Source organism: Pseudorca crassidens, chromosome X (assembly GCF_039906515.1).
Source record: "Pseudorca crassidens isolate mPseCra1 chromosome X, mPseCra1.hap1, whole genome shotgun sequence".
NCBI classification, from domain to species: Eukaryota; Metazoa; Chordata; class Mammalia; order Artiodactyla; family Delphinidae; genus Pseudorca; species Pseudorca crassidens.
In genome coordinates this window covers 58,534,291-58,555,812 of record NC_090317.1, presented here as the reverse complement: position 1 = coordinate 58,555,812, position 21,522 = coordinate 58,534,291, and the positions used below count along the sequence as shown (strand labels likewise).

General features: G+C 33.9%; 1 protein-coding gene across 1 annotated transcript in view; it reads left to right on the top strand.

Annotated features, from left to right (window-relative positions):
• DACH2 (dachshund family transcription factor 2) overlaps nucleotides 1-21,522 on the top strand; it is a 617,297-nt gene that overhangs the window by 139,800 nt on the left and 455,975 nt on the right. Inside the window, exon 2 of the mRNA XM_067722703.1 lies at nucleotides 3,423-3,461. Coding sequence (XP_067578804.1) covers nucleotides 3,423-3,461 — 39 coding nt within the window. The remainder of the gene's footprint in view (nucleotides 1-3,422; nucleotides 3,462-21,522) is intronic.

Genomic DNA, 21,522 nt, shown 5'->3' with positions numbered 1-21,522 from the left:
TAAATAAATAAAATATTTACACATTACTATAAATGTTATGAAGGAAACAGCATCTTAATCAGCAATTAACAGTTGGAGGCTGCGACAAAGTTCTCTCCACAGGCAGCATACAATTTAGAAGTAGGACAATTTACTATCATCTCAGTGTGTTATCAAACCATCAAAACCAAAGTTAACTAAAAGCCGATAAAGCAGTGTTTGCATCCAATGTCTCAGGGGCTTTAATGTACATCTACCATAAATGTTTGGTTTGGTTTCTAGAACATTTACTTAGTGTTTTATCTGAGCCATTCTGAACATACTATAGAAATACGTAATCATCAACCAGAAGACATGAAATATAACTAGGTAACAGGGTTTAAAAAGTCCCTTACAAAAGGCTGGCTAGAACGCCCATATGGATCAACAGACAAGATTCAAGGGGTCACTCATGGTGTCTTTAGCCAAACCTACAAACAAGGAGAAAAATTTCCAACAGAAATATTGTGAACAAATATGCCACAACAATAAATAATTTAAAATTTATGAAGGCTTTGAAGGATTTTAATGCTAAAATTTTATACAGTAGAAATGATTTCAGATAGTTTATCTAATAATTAAAGTTCATTTATGTGACTGATATTTACAATATATATGTATTGAAACCCCCTTCTTACAAACAAAAATTTTAAAATGCTGTAAGCTCATTTATCTTTACTATCAACCCATCCCGTATGTAATTTTCCCTTTTTTCTTTACTTTAGACTGTGTCTTTAAATCACACTGACATTTAAAGAGTCAAGCTCATGCACCAAAGTATTTCAGAAGAAACATATTTAGTATGACCAAGGTTTTTGTTATTCTCAAATAGTTCTAGGAAAAATAAATTTCTGAAAGGAGGAAAATAGTTTTATTTTTCAGGTTCTTGAATCGGAAGATCATGCCTTTAGAGACTTAAGTGATCAAGAGGTTGTTTGGATACCCTCTGGAAACTTAAATAAGCCTAAAATATCCAGGCCTCTTTCAGTTCCTTTTGCTTTTGAAATACATTCTTGTCAAAGAATTTCCAGGATCTCTAAAGAGATTAAACAGGTTTATAAAAGCTGCTGTAGAGCAAGAGTTGACATATAAAATGAATAAAATTATTAGTTAAGAGGGAGGGAAGCTCCCCAAAACCTCCAACACTGAAAATGCAAAAGTTAACATGATTTAATCATGTCTCCAGAAAGAAACTAAAAAAATTTTACCAACACGTATTTACTGGTCATTTATCCCCTACAGATGAAGTTAGGGGTAGGGGCAGGGCATTGCTTGACTTGTGTCCTATTTATTTATCATATTTGTTCCCAAATCAACATTTTGTTTATTGTATTGGGCAAGGAAAATACATTACATGACTAAAAGATATTATCTGTATGAGGAACAGCTAAAGCCTAATTTAGTAGTCCCCAAAGTATGGTCATATATGCCAGGTTAACAGGTGACTCCCATTTAAAAACCTGAGACATTTTTCCAGCTTTATCGAGGTAACTGGCAAATCAAATTTGTGTATTTTTGAGGTGTACAATCATTTTACATATATCAAGGCATAGGAAATGTTTTATTGATCTTTTGGAATTTTAAATATATGGTTACTATTCTGATTGAACAATACTGCTTCTGAACAAATTCAGAAATATAGAAGTTACGTTTTATTTTGAATGTCAAAAATAAAGTATATGTATTTAACATGTGGTCCCTAAAGTCCTAGAATTATAGCTAGTGTTAGGCAGTATTGTAAAATGCATTCTCACATTTGACAAGACAAATGAGAAATTTTCAAAAGTCAAGGTAAACTCCTAACTTTCTAAGAAATTTTAAGATCCTTAATAAAAGGACAGTTAACTCATGGATGTTTATATATTTATTGTATAATTCTAACAAGAATGTTTCAGTATTTGGTAATTTCAAAATCTATGCTTAAATAATCTATGAAGCTCAAGCTATAGAAGGCTTAAATTATTTTTTAACTTAGTATGATTATGTACATATGGTGACAGTCAAAAAAGTTCTGTTGTCTTCAGGAAATTTTATAGTTAAAAAAAGAGGATCTCTGGTAAAAGGGAAAAAGTCCTCCAATATAAAGCCCATTGGATTAAGGAAGTATGCATTATCATTGACTTGGTATGTATGAGTATATTCTACTTTAAGAAAATGTAATTTCAAAACAGGTTGTGTGAGTGAACTATAAAGCAAAATCAAATAGTTCTGACAATCAAGTGACAAAAACACAAGAGTAGGTGAAAAAATGCTCACCTTCCTTCACTGCCACCTCCTTTCCCCCGCAACCCCAGATACATGTTTGCATCTGTGGGTTTTTTTAAAAATGTTTCCATAGGCCTTTAAGCAGGGAAGCAGTTGCCTTTCTAAAACAAATAAACAAACAAACACCTGAAAGGAGTCTTTTAACAAAATGGCTATTAGAAGAAGAGATTATGAAGGGGGTGATGAACTAACCATACATATTTGTAGTGGACATTAGAAGGAAGTTCCTGTTTCTATACTACTAAGAAGTACAATAAGGCTCAAAATAGCCAAATTACACTACTTATAGTTTTTTTGTATCTTTTCATTTTAAATTTCATTGTTCTTTATTAAAGGGTTTAGGAACACCGGGAAATATTATACTACTGGAAAGAATGGTTGTTTTGTTAACTAAGATAATTATGTGGGCTTTTTATTGATCTCTTATGTATGTGTTTAACTTATTTTGTGCAGTTGTGTGTATGACTATGTATGTGTGTTTGTGTCTGAGTGTGTGTGTGCATGTGTAACCCTTTTGGGGAAGATGTAAGATAGTTCAGTATTGCTTCAGAAATCAGTATATAGTGAGCTGTGTGATTAATGGCTCCATATTTAGGAAATTAAGGCATAACATTGATATTGGCTTACTTTCATCATCCTGTTGGCCGAATAAAATGAGAAAAAAAACTAGAAGGGATTTTCTTTCCCTAAAAAGTGTTGGAATACTCAATGGGATGGGAAGGAAGGCTCTTGAAAGAAAGGGGAAAGACAAAATACTGCTGAATCTGTTTTTGGAACTGTTACGACCCAAGGCCATTTTCTTCAACAGAAATTTACAACCATATTTCCTTGCCTTCATGTATAGAAAAGCCCTAAACTACATGACGTTTCACATTATTCTTTACTCAATGGGGATTAGACCAGAAATGTAATAACATTATTCGTATATTTAAAACACTACCTAATAGCAATTCAGGCTTTCCTACCTTCTTTGTGCTCTTCCCTGCTGGTGTTTCATTGTGTGTAACCTATCTAAAATTTCTGAAGAATTTAAGATTTTTTGTGAAATATAATAAAGACTTGATTAATTGGAAGCTACTAACCAGAACTCTCAATTAACCAGTTTTATTTATTTATTTTTTGCTACACTCTCCTTTTAGAAGGAAGAGGCAAATGACAAGAAAACAAGCTGTTAACAGGTATTTATGTATTTATTTTTTAAAAATCAACTTCCTGGGAATGTCCTGGAGTCTGTACAGATTCAGCCCAACTTCAGTAATTTTATTCCCTGTACTATACTTACTAAGGTAGGAAAGTAGAGCCATTTAAAATTTTCAGCAGCAAATATTGAATCTTGCTTAATCTTTAGTTAATAATAAGAAAAATGAAATCCAAATAGCTAATTAGAACCTGTCTATCCATTTGAGGGTTCTAGTTAATTGGGGTCTTCACGGTTTCACTATTGCCAGTTAGTGATCATTCATATGTATTAACTGGGAGTGAATCTCAGGAACGCGTAGTTGGGAGATGACTTCCAGCCACAGAGAGCAACTCCTTCCCTGTGAACTAAAGCAGAAGCTGGAGAAAGGCTGCAAAGTTGATGGGGGTTGAGTAAGGGTCACTGACATAAAAATCATGACAACTATGTAAAATAATGGGAAAGTAATTCACCTGCCCCATGGCTCTGAAATGCTTAGGAAGGTACATTCACTTTTGCAGGGCAGCACAGGCTATTAAGTGTGCTACAGCAATAATGGCAAAAAACCCCCAAAAACCCAGGCCTTCTAATCTTCTGGAATTTTTCTAAGCATTAAGCACAGATATATATTGTAGGCATGCTACTAGTTCTAAAATATTTGAAATTATTTTTTCTCTAAAAATACATTTTAAAAATATTTGGAAGTCTAAGATTTATGCTTGAAACTTCCTAAAATATCTATGACAATTTCAGTTAAATTGCAATCAGAGACACCATACTGCTCCAGACTTCATACCTTTTAGGTTGTAATGGGAACAAAGAATGGGCAGTTAACTCAGAGGCGCAAGGGAGAAGGAGGGCAACCCATGATTCTAAAGTACAGTTTGATATTGACTGCCACACACCCTTCTCAGGTTAAATCACCCTATGGTGACTTTACCCCCTTCCTTCAGGGCTGCTCATGATGCATGTTTTATCTGTATTTTTCTACAAGAAAAATGTCATAGGGTTGTTAGAGAGATGGGGACCACACCATGTGATTTATCCTGGGTTTACAACATAGAAAATGAAAATCATCATGGTGGTATTTATAATATCTGGGGCATTTTCTGTACTAAATATTACTGTCAAATATCATGCACACTAAATAATACCCAAGTGACCTGAAGCAGTGGATGTGCCTCCTTAAGTGCTAAACTTATTTTTAAACTGTGACTTCAATGCTGATGGAGACTAGAACCCACTAGATTTCATTAATGAATGATTTTAACTGAAAAAGTTTAAGTGGATTGAGTTTTGAGATTAGGTTTGGGATATTGAAAGTAAGTGCTTTGATTTTATACGGATGCAATTGAATTCAGGCATTGAAATTGACTTTTTTTTAGTAAAATGATATGTAAATGAATGTCAACTTCTTGTTTTTAATTAAGCATAACAGTAGTTTATAACTGTATATATTTATTTCTAGATTAGTCAGAACACACATTACATATGCATATATATATATATATATATATATATATATATATATATATATATATAATGAGTTTTTACACTAACTGTAATCTGAGAAAAACTGTGAAATGTTTTTGAAAGTATGTGTGCTGACACTCAAATAAACTACAGGGAAACAGGAGAGTTGCAAACTCTAATGCCTACTGAGACAAGGGTGGTAGCATAAATGAAAGGCCATAAGCAATAGGGAGTGGTGGGGACTATGGTGACCTAGAGAGCATATATTCTTTCCAAAGATGGCAGCTATTACTCAGCTCAGCTGATTGCTACCAGGTGGGAATGCAGGCCCACTGTTGTTAAGATTTGACTTTTTAAGAGAAACTGGGAATCCAGATTTTTATATGAAATTCTCCAATTCTTAAATGTTGGTAACTAACTCAATAAAAAGCAACACTATGCAGGCAAAGCAAAACCCATCTGTGGTCTGGATCTAGCACATGGGCTATCAGTTTGTGACCTCTGCTTTAAACTGTAAGTCCTCTAGGTACTGCGGTTTAGAAAATCACAGTATGTTATAAATGCGCACAAAGATCTTGATGATGGAAAATTCAAGTAAAGTAAATAAATAATAAGTGGACTGCTTGTAAATAATTCTCCTGATACTCAAAATGGTGGTTATGCACCTTGTGATTTTTTTCTTACTACATGGAAATAGCCAAGATATTTTTCCCTTAATGTGGTTTGAAAACTAAGATAAAATTATGAATTTTTCATTTTCATATTTATCAGTGCAATGCAGTACGAAAGATAATTTCTTCTATGTCCAAAAGAGAATATTTAAGTTAGGCTCTGTCATATAACATAATTAAGGCTACTACTTAAATCCCAATTTATGGTGCTTTAATAGGAAGAAAGCCATGTATATAACATGTGTTGTTTTATTTTAAATTGGCTTGCCTTTAAACAAATTCCCTATTTTATCTGGTGAAATTCCTTTGTTTTTACAAATGATTAAAGTAAGAAATAAAAGAAATGTAAGTAGTTAGCACAACAAAACTTCATTTGAACTTTTGATAGGCATTGGCAAAGATAAAACAAAAGCTGGTCATCTGAGATTTTATTGAGGTAACTGTTTGACTGATCTGAGACTGCTTGTTTGTCTGTCCTGCCCTGGACCTTAGCACATAATCCCACTGTGCTACAGTGCTTTTGACATCTGTATGCCCCTTTCATCACTGGCAATCCAAAAGAATATTTGTCTAAAAAGGAAACAATTAAATTCCAACCTCTCTAGCAAAAAAAAAGTAAACCAGAAAAAAAAAAAAAACACTGCTAAACCTGCTTTAATGACCCCCATGATCTGTACCACAAATCCTTAGTTAGGATGGTAAGTTAATATTGTCATTTTTGTTGAGAAACGTTTATCAGAGGACTTAAGAAAAAGAGAAAAGTAAAAATGAAAGAGAAAGAAAAGAATTCACAATCTCAAATCCTAAATTAACTAAAAAAAACCCACCCCTCATTTGTTGACATACTATTCTACTTGTAGATTTAACACAAAAAACATATGAAAGATGATAAATTGTTGGACAACTGGTCAACACATATGACAATGTGCAAAATAGCTGATGTTTTACTTAAATAAAATTTGGATGGACAGTGCTACCCTTTCTAGATCATCAGATAGTTTTGACCACAGGTAATCTTTTGTGTGATAGGGATGAACTACGTTTAAATGTATTAATTAATTAAAACCATTCCCTAAAAACTCTAACAAGTGGAGATTCTTAGTTAATTGGCTAGTCCTGAAAGATACAGAATCTAAGAAATAAGTGACTTTTTGACCAATGTAGACATATAAATAAGGTTATTCAGGATAAATTTTGATGAACTAGTACTTTTTATAATATCTAACATTTTTTGAACATGATATCCCTGGTGTTTTCCATGTGTTAGTTCATTTAATCATCATAACAGCCCTATAAGGCAGGTGCTATTATTGTGATTCTTGTTTTATGGATGATGACATTGAGGTACAGAGAAAGTTAAGTCATTTATCTAAGGCCACACAGCCTACAAATACCAGAGCCAGCATTTGAATCAAGGCCATTTGAGTTCAAAGCTCATATACTTTGGATTAACATGTTTTATAACCTGACAACTGGAATCAGACTAATTACCAAAACACGTAATTTCATTATATTTTTATATATACATATACATTATATGTATATGTATATATATACTTTTTCTGACTTTTCAAAAATGACATTTCTATTCTGAAATCAATTTTGGTAACATCACTTTGGTAGTGTGTAAAGTTAGCAACATTAATTATAAAATAGTTCAAATAGAAAGAGCAGGAAATAATGAGAGATACCTGTGGACCAATAATCAGGTCTACATTCTGCTACATTTGATTCAGAGCTCAATTGAAAAAATTACAGATACAGATGTTTCTGTAAAGCATTAGTGATATGAGTAACACTAATATTCTTTCTATTATACTTCACTCTTCATTGGAAGTAACCACTACTTTAAAATTGGTGTGTATCATTGCTATGTTTTTAAATTTTATGTGTATTTATACGTAAATAATATGCAGCATTGATTTTTGTGTTTTTAAAATGTACCTAAGTGGTTTGGTATTATAGTATCATTTTGTAATTGTTTTTGCATTATGTTTTTGAGATTTATCTGCGTTGATACATGTAGTTCTAGTTCATTTTTAAAAATTGTCCACTATACTCTTTCATTCTATGAGTATACCACAGTTTGATTATTTTTTACTGTACTGATGAACACTTAGGTTGTTTCTAATTTTTGTTGTAATGGGAATCATGTTTTCTTGTGCCCCTGTGGGAAAATTTCTCTGGTGTATAAGCCAGAAGTGAAATTGTTGAGCTGTGGGCTATGCACATCTTCAACTTAATAGTTACTGCCAAATTGCTCTCTAAAGCTGTTCTGATTTACCCTCCCACTAGCATTTTATGAGAGCTCCTATTTCCCAAGATTCTTGCAAATGTAGTAGGTATTTTTAACAAAAATTTCTTTGAAGAAAAAATAATTCTTTTTCATTGATTCTCTTTCATGATTATACACTACAGACGAAACGTTGATTCTGATCACAGTGTACATGACGATGTTTACTGATACTATATATTTGTGTCATTATTTTTCATTTAAGACAATATGCAGTTCAGATAAGCATAAGGATACTATGTAAAATTTGTAAAGTTTTTTCCAGGTTTCAAAGCACTTTCCCATAAAGCCTCATTTGATGAGGTATTGTGGTATAGCAGGAAGAGCTCTGGAGAACGAGTCAGAAGTTCATGGCCTGAAAACAACCCTGCAAATCACTCTGACTTGGGACCTCAGTTGCTGCATCTGTAAAATTAGGATGTTGGACTAAGCTATCTCTTAGAGACATACTATAACCTTTGATCTATGATACATATTGCCCCCTTTCCTTGAAGCTGTAATTTACTTATTGTGCACAAAACATAAAGACAAAATTGAATTTTATCAATTTGTGAAACTGTTGTAACACCCTCTCACTTAGTTAAGATCATGAGTTTATCCTGTTTATCTTTGTGTTTCTCTTAATTCAAGGACAATTGGGGGTGGGGGTGGGAAAGAAGATGGGAGCAGGAGCTCAGCATTATAAGGACTAGTCAGTGGCAACACACCATCTTGAATTAATCTTCAATGTTCCACACTCTGAAGCATTACATTGCAAATGCTGAAAATACAATGAAAGTTCAAGCACTATTTTTTTGTGGCTTTGTGTTTCTTTTCAAGCTCTTTTTATGCATTTCAGATTCAGAGAAAAGAATATTCAGTATTTTCATCTCACTTAAGATTTGATTCTAACAGTGCTTTTTTGGTGCTGCACATAGCTACTTAAAGTAGAGGGAGGACTCAGGTTGACTGTTCTGTATTTCTTTTTGGATGGGGGAGGATAAGTAATTGATTTTGTGTTTGGAGAGACTTTTCATTAGAAAGATCTGGATCTTTAACCTGAGGCTTAACAAAGAGCTTTCAGGCTTTCTTAGATTCTATGTGTACTGGAAAGAACACTCAGTTAGAAACCTATCTAATATTGTAAGAGATTAAAGTATAAAAGGGAGAGAGTCGAAACTGATTTTATTTAACCTCCCAGAATTGAAAATATACCACACTCACAAACACTCACACATTCACACACACAAGTATATCCTATCTCAAGCACAGAATACCTATTATTTTCAATGACTTTTAAAAAGGAAACTCTGTTTATCTATGAGAATATTGAACATAGTTATGTTTTTAGTGAAGCTTCTACTTATGGAAGGTAGCAACTCTGGCAAGCAGAGTCTAAATCAGTTAATCTCTGATGATGAAGACATTTTTGGGGGCCTCTCTTTTTTTCTGAATAGTCCTGGGAAAAAATGTTTGACTATGGCCTTCCTAGGAAGTGAGTTGACCTCCTACAGAGATTGAACATCAGATATTACAAGAAAACTGTGGTTCACACACTTTGTTCAGATGATCTCCAGATTAATACAATTCACGTGTATCCCTCATTGTCCAAATGTGACACTAAGCCTAGAGAATCCCACATAAGTTGCTTTTGAGTGTTTTTACCCACTTTGACGTATTTGTGAACTGACTGTGGGGCCCATATCTAAGAACTTCCATTCCTATTTTTGCTAATTGGCATCTTGCTTTACAGTTTAAGCATACTCTGAAAACCATTATTTTGCTCATTGTGTTACTTCCACTAGTTCAATGAAGAGGAACTTGTGCCAAGTTAATCTAGACTATTTTTGCCCTGATCTTACTTATCCTTTGTGGGGATTTAATCAGGTTATCTAACTTCTTCAATAAGCACTAAATAAATCACTCAAAACACAAGATATTCCAAAGTCTTTCAGCTAGTTTCTGTAGGTCAGAGCATTTTTAAGACAGCACATCTTGGATATAATCACAAAGTAGCTGATAAGACTGTTGGGAAATTACTACTCTACTTTTAAAAAGAATAAAAATCATGGTTCTGAGTATTTATTAAAAAACAGGAAAGGAGGAAATGTAAGCATTGCTGTTTTGCCTTTTCATCTGCATTTCTAAAAAGTATTATTTGCAGTTGAGATATTAACAATCTTTATTTACAAAACCGTTTGCTGTTTTTCTATGTACTACTCCTTATTGAGTGCAGACGCTTTTGTTAGCTTGAACGAATCCTTGGCAAACAACATTTATGTTTTATCCACAAAACATCAAAATCATGGACACTGTTGTCTTTACCACTGTCTCCAAGAATACCCAGGTGCTTTGCCACTGATGGCATTTAGATAATAATACTATAATATTAATATGGAAAGATTCCTTTTTGCTTTTATTGAAAACCCAGTTTGAACCTTGAGCAAGTCATTTACATGATGTTTCCTTGGGATTACCTACATTCTTGTCCACTCTGACCTTGTAATTTTGCTCACAGTTGGAAATGTAATGCAGAGTGACTAAGATAATGTTGTTTACACGCACTTTAAGTGGAGTGACATTATAGTCAAGCAAGTGTCACATCACCCAAAGTGAAGGAAGACTTAATTACCATAATCCCGTGAATACTAAAATTTCTTGGCTATGTGTAGCATAATAATGCAATGTTCTGCATGTTCCATTTAATAATGTGAAGGTGCAATACATTAGGTTTCAGGTTGTGTGTCTCTTTAATATAAAGGAAAATAAAGTGAATTATAGAAGGAAAACGGCCTTTTGTAAGTAGGATACTTGTCTGAATGTTCAGGTGAAGTTGATCCTTTCTTTGAAACTTAGAAGAGTTGCCTAGTGATGTGAAAATAAAGGGACTGCTAAAATATCCATAAATCTAGACACCAGTGAGTAGAGTGACAGACCATGAATTTCTCTGGAGGGTGCAGGGTAGATTTAACTAAATGACTGAGACAGGATAAAGAGGAAAGGTTGATAACCACCTATTATTGTGCAATGGGGAACATATCATTAATTTACAAAGAGAGTGGTGACATTTTTTAAAAATTGTATAGCCCTATTCTTAAAAGCTTGTCAGTGTAACTAATTAGTTGCTAAAATGGAGTTGATTCTAAGACCCAGTATGAATGCATTTGAAAAGACAGTGCATTGTCCCTAAATTGGGAGGGTTTGTAATACATCTTGATGAATGCTACAAAATAATGTTCAGAAATGGGACTATTATGCCAAAATGGCCGTTCTTTGGTTTGTAATCCTTGAAGGAGTTATGTTCCATGGCAACGTGCTCAACAGTCCTGCATACATGTGAAGTGCCTTAAAGACGTGTCCTGCTTTCTGTTTTTGATAACACCGAGTGTTCAATACAAAGAATAAACTTACTCAAAGCGTTCAACTCCTCCCAGCATATTAGGACTACAAAGATCTGCTGTTACTTGGGATTATTATTGGGAATTTTTGTTTTTTAACTAATTGTAATGTTCAAAAGGGGGCAAGTACAAAATGATTCAGCCACAAAATGTAAAACATTATTTTAATAAATCCATTAGAAAACTAAGATGTAAAAACTGTATGTAGCTCAATCAACAGATTCATGTAAGTTGGTGTCTCATAAATCATGATATAAACTGATATATCATCTGATATATAGCGTTCTAGACTTTTTAAAAAATATTTAAAAGATATTAAAACATATAAAATATTGAAGCCTATTAATAATAGCAGTTGTGCTTTGATTTATTGCAATTAGAAGAGTTTAAAGCATTTTAAACTGATTTATCGTTACCAAATATTCTCCCTGTGACAATATTTTAATTTAAATATATAAACAAAGTTATTCTTTGATTTTTATTTGATGAAAATCAAATAACTTGGATGTTTTCATTTAAAATGGCTAATTCTAACCAAATAGTATATTTCTACAATACAATTAGTCAGTAGAGCTGTATGCTTATACTGCTTTAAAATGAAATTAGCCTAAATAACAAATATAGCTATTTTATATTCTTTATGCTGCAAAAGTTTTACAAATACCCATTAAATCACATATTGATGTATCTAACATATTACGTATAAAGAAGTTAGTAGTTTTTATTTTTTAATCATGGATTACTTTAGGCAATAAAGCACCCACTGTATTCAGAACATTATATGAAGGGATTTGGGACATCTGTCTGAGGCAGCCCATTAAAAAATTGTATATACATATTTTACTTTTTGGTTGCATTAACTCAAATTGTGCTTTCCTTAATTCGTTTGTCCAGCTCTTCCTCTTCAAAAATCACTGCTTGTGATTTTTGGGACTAAGTTGGACTCCTATTCATGTAGAGATAAAGCAGTTTTTAATTAAGTTGGGCTTGGCACAAAAATGGTTAGAGGCAATGGTTTTTTTTTTATTTTTAATGAAGTTTTTGTTTTAGAACAGTTTTAGATTTACAGAAAAATTGAAAAGGTAGAGAGACTTCCCATGCACCCTGTGTCCAGTTTCCTAATTGTTGTTAATATTTTACAATTAATGAATCATTTGTCACAATTAATGAACCAATATTGACACACTATTGTTAAAGTTTATAGTTTATTCAGACTTCTTCAGTTTTTCCCTAATGTCCTTTTTCTATTCCAGGATATAGGATACCACCTCATATTTAGTCATCATGTCTCCCTAGACTCCTCTTGGCTTATGACAGTTTCCTAGACTTTCCTTGTTTTGGATGACCTTAACAGTTTTGAGGAGACAGGTCAGGTATTTGTAAAATGCCCCTCAATTGGAGTTTGCCTGGTGTTCTTCTCATTGTTAAACTAAGTTTTTGGAAGGAAGACCACAGAGGTAATATTCCATTTTCAACACATCATATCAAAGGTACATGCTATCATTATGACTTATCATTGTTGAGGTTGACTTGATCACCTGGTTCCTGTAGTGTTTGTTAGGTTTCTCCACTGTAAAGTTACTTTTTTCCTTTTCCTTGACTGTACTTTTTGGAAGTTTTTGGAAGGAAGTCACTATGTGCAGCCCATAGTTAAAGAGTGGGGAGCTAGTTATGCTTCACATTCTTAAAGGCAGAGTATTTGCAGAAATTATTTGGAATTCTTCTGCAAGGGAGATTTATCTCTTCTTAATATTTATTCATTCATTTTTTTCACTATGGTCGTATAAGTATTTAATTTATATTTTAGATTATAATCCAATGCTACGTTATTTATTTTATTGTTTAAATTTTTCTAGCTTTGGCCATTGGGCACTCTTTCAGTTGGCCGCTGGGTACCTTCTACATGCCCCTATCATTGTAAAGTTTTTTGAGCCCTTCTTTACTTTCTAGCACTACAAGATACTCCAGGCTCATTTTGTAGATTTACTGCTCTAGTCCTAGAATCAGCCATTAAGGGAAAGTTTGTTTAGAGGAAGATTTGATCTTCTCAATCTTGAGCAAGTATTGGAGGTGGCTAAAAAAAAGGGTCAGGGGGACTCTCTCAGTTCCATTTTCTTGTTGGTACCCTAAATTTTCCATCATCCTGATAATGCACATAGGCCTCATTGTCTCATCACATATATCTCCTCATTTCTTTCATAATATCTAATGTTATCATATCATATCTTCTAGATATCATAGTCTTCTACAGTCACACACATTCATGGTCATGCATAGATTTAGAAATGTACTGTGCAACTCTCCAACATACATGTCCTTTCTGCAAAACACCGCCCGCACCCTGCATCCAGTATACTAAGTTTATCATCAGTTCCTGAGTCACTGTGGATTCTTTTTTTTTTCTTCAGAGAGGGTTTGAGGTCAAATAAGTTTGGGAAATATGGGGTTCAGTAAAAATAAACAAGTTTGTTTATCACAGGTCTTCTTCAGGGTTTATACTTTGTTAATTTGCTCTATGAATGTATAAGATGTAATAATACACGATTTCTCAGTTTTTTGTTTTTTTTTTTTTTTGTGGTACGCGGGCCTCTCACTGTTGTGGCCTCTCCTGTTGCGGAGCACAGGCTCCGGACGCGCAGGCTCAGTGGCCATGGCTCACGGGCTCAGCCGCTCCGCGGCATGTGGGATCTTCCCGGACCGGGGCACGAACCCGTGTCCCCTGCATCGGCAGGCGGACTCTCAACCACTGCACCACCAGGGAAACCCTCTCAGTCTTTTTTGATTAAAAGAACCTTTTTGTTTAGAGAACTAGTGTTCCATGAAGTACAATTTTGGAAATACTGCTATAGTGGTAAGTGTCCTGAGTTTGTAGTCAGAGATTTTGTGTTTAATCCCTCACCAGTAACAGCTAGCTCTCTGATCACAAGAAAATCAGTTAACATCTCTAAGTCTTTGTTTTCTTATCGATCAGATGGACCTATGGATGTCTCTCACAAGATTGTTGTGAAGGGCAAAAATGAGCAAAATATGCAAGAATTTTTTGGAAAAGCTAAAATGTTTTGGAAATTTAATAACCATTGTGAAGGTGGGGACTGTGCCTTTGTTTTGCTGACCACTGTTATCTCCAGTATCCAACATATTTTCCTGACATTTAGTCTTCAGTATCCAATAAATATTTATTGAGCAATTGAATATTACTATCACTTACATTATTTTCTATTTTTCTCCTAGCGCTGTATAGCAGCCTATGACATTTTATAAATTGTTTCTGAAATTAGGAGTCTACGTTAAAAAAAATAACAGAATGCAGGCACAGTTGAAGTGGCTATATGCATGAAAAAAAAACTTTTGATTGCAGCCTTTGTTTTACTGAGCATGTGTTCCCAGCCAATGACTGGCTGCATTCAGATTAGTTTTCATTGCTTCAAGCTGACCAGATTTCCTTTTGAAATAAGGGCACTGGAGCTTTCACCTCGACACTGTGGTGATGTAAAATTCCTGCTGCAGATTCACTGAGCTGGTGCTAGAACAGGAGCACCTGTGAGCACAGGCTGTCAGAAGGCCCTCTGAACCCTAGAGTGTTGAGGTTACAGCTGCTGGGTTGAGAAGCAATTGGAAGCACTTTGTCACTCCTTCTTGTGCAACCGCAGGAAACCCACTAAAGGCTTTTTAATTTCTTTGGATGTATAATCTGTGTTGATTAACAGGAGTTATTGGGTGGAGCTGTGCTGCGGGTGGCAGGGCAGGCCCTGTTAAGCAACATATTTTGGTAAGGATAGTAGTGTCCAGATAGTAACAGAAACAGGGACCTCACATCATCTGTTTTGCCTAATCCCCCACAAAACAGCATATTCTATAAGTATTCTCAGAGGCAAACATTTTAGATTCCAGCTTCTCTTTTTAGGGAATCAACTGGAGCATGTTTATTATATTTGATTTTGAAAAATTGTCAGCCTCCCTAGAAATGCTAGGTGATTATTTGAAGTGTAGGAAGAACACATTTAGCTTTGGAAATTGTAAAAGTATTTTAATCAAGTTCTAGGTTTGTTGGTAAGTTAGTGAGACAATAGACAAGATCAATGCAGGGGTTTTTCCTTTCTTACTATTTAAATCAAAATGACACATACTAGCAAAGCTTTGTTCATCATGTAGTTCATGAATGCTGGAAAATAAAAAAGATTTAGTTAAAAAAATCCTCTGTATAGGATAATGGTATCCTATCCTTTTCACAAGTGTTGGTCAGACATGGAAATTCCACAAAGATAGTTTAACAATTTGTAGAATTGTTTACACTCTGAAATAGTTAGAAATATCCCCCATGCCTCCTTCACCATCAAAAGATGAAGTATATACTTTAATTTAAAGCTTCTATAAAATATGTGTGTGGGTGGAGAAGCGAGGGCTTAATATTAGATTATACAGTACTATGACTGTATTGCCTGATGGATGTATTATTTTTTCTCTGAATCTACCTTCACTAAATTATTCATTGCAGATTTTAACCAAATTTATTAGTTCTTTATTTAATTGAATAGATTGTGGGACAAGAGATTCTTTCACATGTGCTCTTGAAAAATTTGCAACTTTTATGTAAAATAGAACCATCTTCTTTAAAATAAGCATTTACAGGAAGGGGTTTTAAGCAAACATTTAAACCTTAATGCAGAAATTACATTCCGGAATCTTTCCTTGCACTTTGAAAATTCACCAAGTTTTTTGAATTTATGGCAGCATAGCTAAATTCCAGCAACTGCAAAAATAATTAGTAAAATTAAGTTGAAAATTTTGTAAAGAAGTAAAGTAATTATTCATTCTGTACCATACTACCAATGTGAGAGGACATGTTAAATGATAAATTAGGCATGAACTGTTTTAATCTGTAAACTGAACATGTTAGCAAACGGCTTGCGTTTGTAATTAGTATTTACGGCCACAGGAGAGTGCCTCTTTTAAAACAGTGACAGGAAATTGATCAGTTTAGGTTGTCATAGCAGCCAAAATAGTTCCATTGCTTCTGTTAGGTTTAGCCTATTATGCTATATGCCCATGTTTAGAAATACGTTTATGAACTATAAAGATAAACTACTCAATAATGCAAAAGAGGTTGGGATGCCAAAATGCCAAACTGACAAAAGTCTGAATGAATGCTTGAACACTTCATAACAAGCTTAAGTGTTCTATGGTTGTCATGACATTTCTTTTACAAAGCAAGTGATGTCTGGAAAAAAATCTTAAAACTAGATGAAAATGCAAATCCTTTTATGACAGTATGTGGCTGTCACATTTATAATAACAGACAATAATTGATGATTTATGAGATGACACCATGGCAACAAAGTCTTTCATCATTGGCACCCCTAGGTTACTTTTATATTAGGGGCTTGCGGGTGCCTGTGAAAAGTTTCCAACATGACATACAAGAAAGTCTACTCTTATCTTAATCCATTAGATCTCATTTAATGCAGGGTGGAAATATGGTAGAGATTTTCAAATCATCTGACAATGTGAAAGCTGGCAATGTCTTTGGTAAAAAAAAAACTGTTAAACTAGTAAGCACGTTCAGTAGCTGAAAATGAGCAGATTTGTTTCTGTCACTTAACGTTTCAAAGAAAATCTGTAATGCTGCTCTTAAGTGTGAGTGCAAGCTGTTAGGTTGTTTAAAGTTATGGTATCTGATAATATCCTTACATAGGGAGGTGGGAGAAGGAAAAAGGGGGTGCAGTGTGCATTGAACTTGCTTGAACTCAGAAGAAAGATGATTTTTTAATTTGATTTTAATGTTGAGGTCTTTCTAAAAGTGGAATAAATGTGTAATTGCATATTCTAGGTTGATTTTAATGTGTGTGGTAGGCTGAGGAATAACATATTGCCATTATTTAAAGAGGATCATCTATCAGTTTTTCTGTTGTAGGTGATTTAAAATATTGGAAATATAATGAACCTTCTGCCTTGGTTTTACTGTCAATTTATCAAAAATGAAATTATTTGATATTTGGACCTCTAGAAAGTTTCCTGGATTTTTCTGCCACCTATTTGATCAAAACAAAGGGCTAAATCAGATAATCATTTTGAGATCCTTTCAGTGGAGTTAGTCTATGATTTATAAGGAGCTGTAGAAACATCAAAAATCAGAGATATTGAATGTAAAATACTGAAACTATCTGACTTTAAATAACAGAAATATAACATAAGCATGCATATCAAAGTTAACCTAGCTTTTATACATGAGGCTTTAAAAAATATGGATGTAAGGAATTTTCCAAACACTTACTTCTTATCTAATTTAAACCTTTCTAAGGATAAAAATACTTATTTCATTCAGAGGATCAGATAAGCCAATTATATAAAGTAGGATCTCTGGTATCTTTTCATTAATACCTTTTATTTGTACATTTCCTACAAGGCTATGGTAGGAATATAAAATCCTTAATTAACTCTGACTATTCTCAGAGCTAGTAATTTTGCTCCCAATTAATAGTTAAGAAGATGGAGTTTACCATTCAATGTCATAATGATTTACCTCAGTTTATATAAGAAAATAAGGTAATTTTGATTGCAAATCTTCTAGATGATGGAGAAATCACACAAGAGGACATGATTTTTATTTTAAAATGACAGCTGGTCTTGGCTCAAGATTTTACTCAGTGATCTGGAATATATATAAGATGCAGAACGCATTGTCTCTATTTCCTAGGAGTTTATAATTTAGTTGACCAAGATATTAACTATAAGCATGAATCAACCAGAAAATAAACCTAAAGTACTAAATTAAGAAAGTGTAATGTATTATATATAGATCACAGGCATAAGAAGTAAAGCTATTTGTGATAAGGGAAAATGTCTGAAATGGCTTCATAGATGATAATAAGTTAGGAGGTAAGAATATTCTAACTCAGACCTTAAATGAATTTGGGAGATTTGAATTGTCAGAAAAGTGCTACTCTAGGTTTTGAGAGCCCAAATGAACAAAGACACAGAGATAAACGTAATCATGGAATATGATAGGAACATTGTAGAACTGTGTCTGACTTAACACTGAAGTGATAGCACTGGGGACTAGTAAGAACAACACTTTGATATTGAATAGTCACCTTATTTGTTTCTCTACCTCCATTTTTGACTGATCTTGAGAATTAGTCCATCCTCCACACTGCTGCACATCACTACTCCCCTTGATCTTACAATAAAGTCCAAATATCTTAACATGACTTTCAAGGCCTTTATATCAGTGGTTCTTAACTGGAGGTGATTTTGCTCCCACTAGATATTTGGCGATGTTTGGGGACAATTTTGGTTGTCAACAGGGTGTGGTGGTGGTGCTACTGGCATCTAGTGGGGAGAAGCCAGGAATGCTGCTAAAATTCTGTAATGCAGAGGGAAGCTCCAGAAATACCAAAGAATTACTCAGCTTAAGTCTTCAATCATGCTGAGCTGGAGAAATGAGAAATGCTACCTTATATGTAACCCCTGCCCCCTTTTAAATCTCATCTCAAGCTACTTTCTCCTTTACTATCAATTCAACTGCTTTGGTGCCCTTGAACATTCCAGTTTCTCTCTCACTTTCAGATTTTCATAAATACTCTTCTCTCTACCTAGAACACATGTCTGTTCCCCTTCTTCCCACACTTCTGCCCTTCAACCTGTTAAAACCTATTTACTCTTCTATATATGCCTATTTAATAGACTCTGAGTGCAGGAAGCATGTTGTATTCACCTTTGTATCCCCATTGCTCAGCATGTTGTTTGAGATACAATAAATGCTTGTTAAAGAAATAACATCAGTTGGTAGGGGTTTGGATACTGAGTTAAACAAAGACGGTAAGGACCTGGGTGATTATCTATAATGGCTGTGGGGATGAAGAGGAAGAAGTAAATTTGAGAGAGACTGCAAAGGGAGAATTTCCTCAGATTGGTAAATGATTTGATGTGGATTGTGACAGGAGAGTCAAAGATGATTTCTACAAACCAGGCAGACTGAGGGAATGGGGACAGAAATGAGGGAATTCATAAGGAAGCTTGATCTTGAAGAGTCAGGTAATGACTTACTGATGTCTATAAGAAGTGGGAAAAATATTTCAGTCTGAGTGAACTTACTAGCTCTGTGATCATTTAACCCCAGTTTCTTTATCTGTAAAATGGGTAAAGTATGAGTACCTACCTAATTGGGTGGTTGTAAGGATTACATGAGTTAATACAGATAGATCCTATGTTCAACTGTACTATTATTTAAGATGTAATAAAGCAGTTTGACATGAAAAAAAGCACTTATCCCAGTGCTAGACATATAGTTAACACTTAATAAATGTTAGCTATTATTATTATTATTTTGCTGTAAGGGTCCTTTCCTTCTTTGGTCTTTGCCTTTTGTTTTTTTTACTTTTTATTTTTATTTATTTATTTTACATCTTTATTGGAGTATAATTGCTTTACAATGGTATGTTAATTTCTGCTTTATAACAAAGTGAATCAGTTATACATATACATATGTTCCCATATCTCTTCCTTCTTGCGTCTCCCTCCCTCCCACTCTCCCTATCCCACCCCCCAAGGTGGTCACAAAGGACCAAGCTGATCTCCCTGTGCTATGCAGCTACTTCCCATTAGCTATCTACCTTACGTTTGGTAGTGTATATATGTCCATGCCACTCTCTCACTTTGTCACAGCTTTCCCTTCCCCCTCCCCATATCCTCAAGTCCATTCTCTAGTAGGTCTGTGTCTTTATTCCTGTCTTACCCCTAGGTTCTTCATGACATTTTTTTTTCTTAGATTCCATATATATGTGTTAGCATACGGTATTTGTCTTTCTCTTTTTGACTTACTTCACTCTGTATGACAGATTCTAGGTCCATCCACCTCACTACAAATAACTCAATTTCATTTCTTTTTATGGCTGAGTAATATTCCATTGTATATATGTGCCACATCTTCTTTATCCATTCATCTGATGATGGACATTTAGGCTGTTTCCATGCAGCTCTATTTACAATTGCCTTTTGAAATTAAACTTCTTCCGGTACATCTATTATCTTTTCCATGAAGCCTTTTATGGTGATTCAAGGGGAAGATGATCACCTTCCTCCTCTAAACTCCTATAGCATTTTAGTTTAGCAACTTTTTTTTGCACTTCTCACATACTGCCCAGTCCTACATTTGCACATGTATTTACATTGTGAGTTCCTCGAGGGTAGGACTGTGACTTACTCCTCTTTTCTTGACATATAGAAAGTGCTAAATAAATGTTAGGTTATGATAATTAGTTGTCATTCTTATTATTATATTTGGGGAATCATTAGGGTATGATAGTTTACTCTTAGAATTAATGTGTTCTCTCATTTATATTCAGTATCAATGTTCTTAATATTTTCAAAAAGCATCAATTATGTTTTATGAAATAGTACAGAACATCATTTTAACTTGAGTACTAAGCAATTTGAATAATTTAAATGTATTTAATTGATGCTAGTCAAGTTTCATTATTATTGGAAAGCATACCTGATTAAAGAGCATTTTTTAATTAGATATTTTTAAGCTATTATGTAATAGTGAAAGGTCTTTTGTTTATAAGTTATGAAAGACTATTTTTGCTTTTAATGCCAAACCTTTGAAGAAACAGATGTATTAAAAGATTGCATAAAAGATGATGGACTTTTTAAAAAATGAAATAACCAATGTCCATAAATTTCCAAGAATGCACATCCCTTGTGGTTTCCCTTGAGATTGAAAATATAAAATATCACTTATGTAAGTGTTCAGAACTAAGTTCAGAAAATACAGCCTAGGGATGTCTGGAAAGTTTTGTAGTTACATTATATAACTTAAGAACTTCAGTGTGAGATATTCTTTCATGTCTTTTGCGCAGATTTAATTTGATTCAGTGATTCAATAAACTTCTCTGTGCTTAGGGAACTGTTTTATATTTGTAATTTATTTATTATATGTGGGCATGATTCCTAGTTGGATCAACCTTCTTTTACTATAGATGTGAGTACACCTGCCATAGAATTCAATTGGGACTTCAAGTGCACATCTTAGGGACATACTTTGCCTTTGGTTTACATGTGTAAGCAGGACAGTATAATAAATGAGTCTCAACTGAAAGGTTACATGAGCATACTCTGATTTATAATGACCAGCTCTAACATATAACACCAAAGGACTAGGTGCAGATGTAATTTTTAATATGTTACAGTATTTCCTTCCAAGCAATTTCACTCTAATCTTATAAAAACAGAACTTTTCCAAGTGTT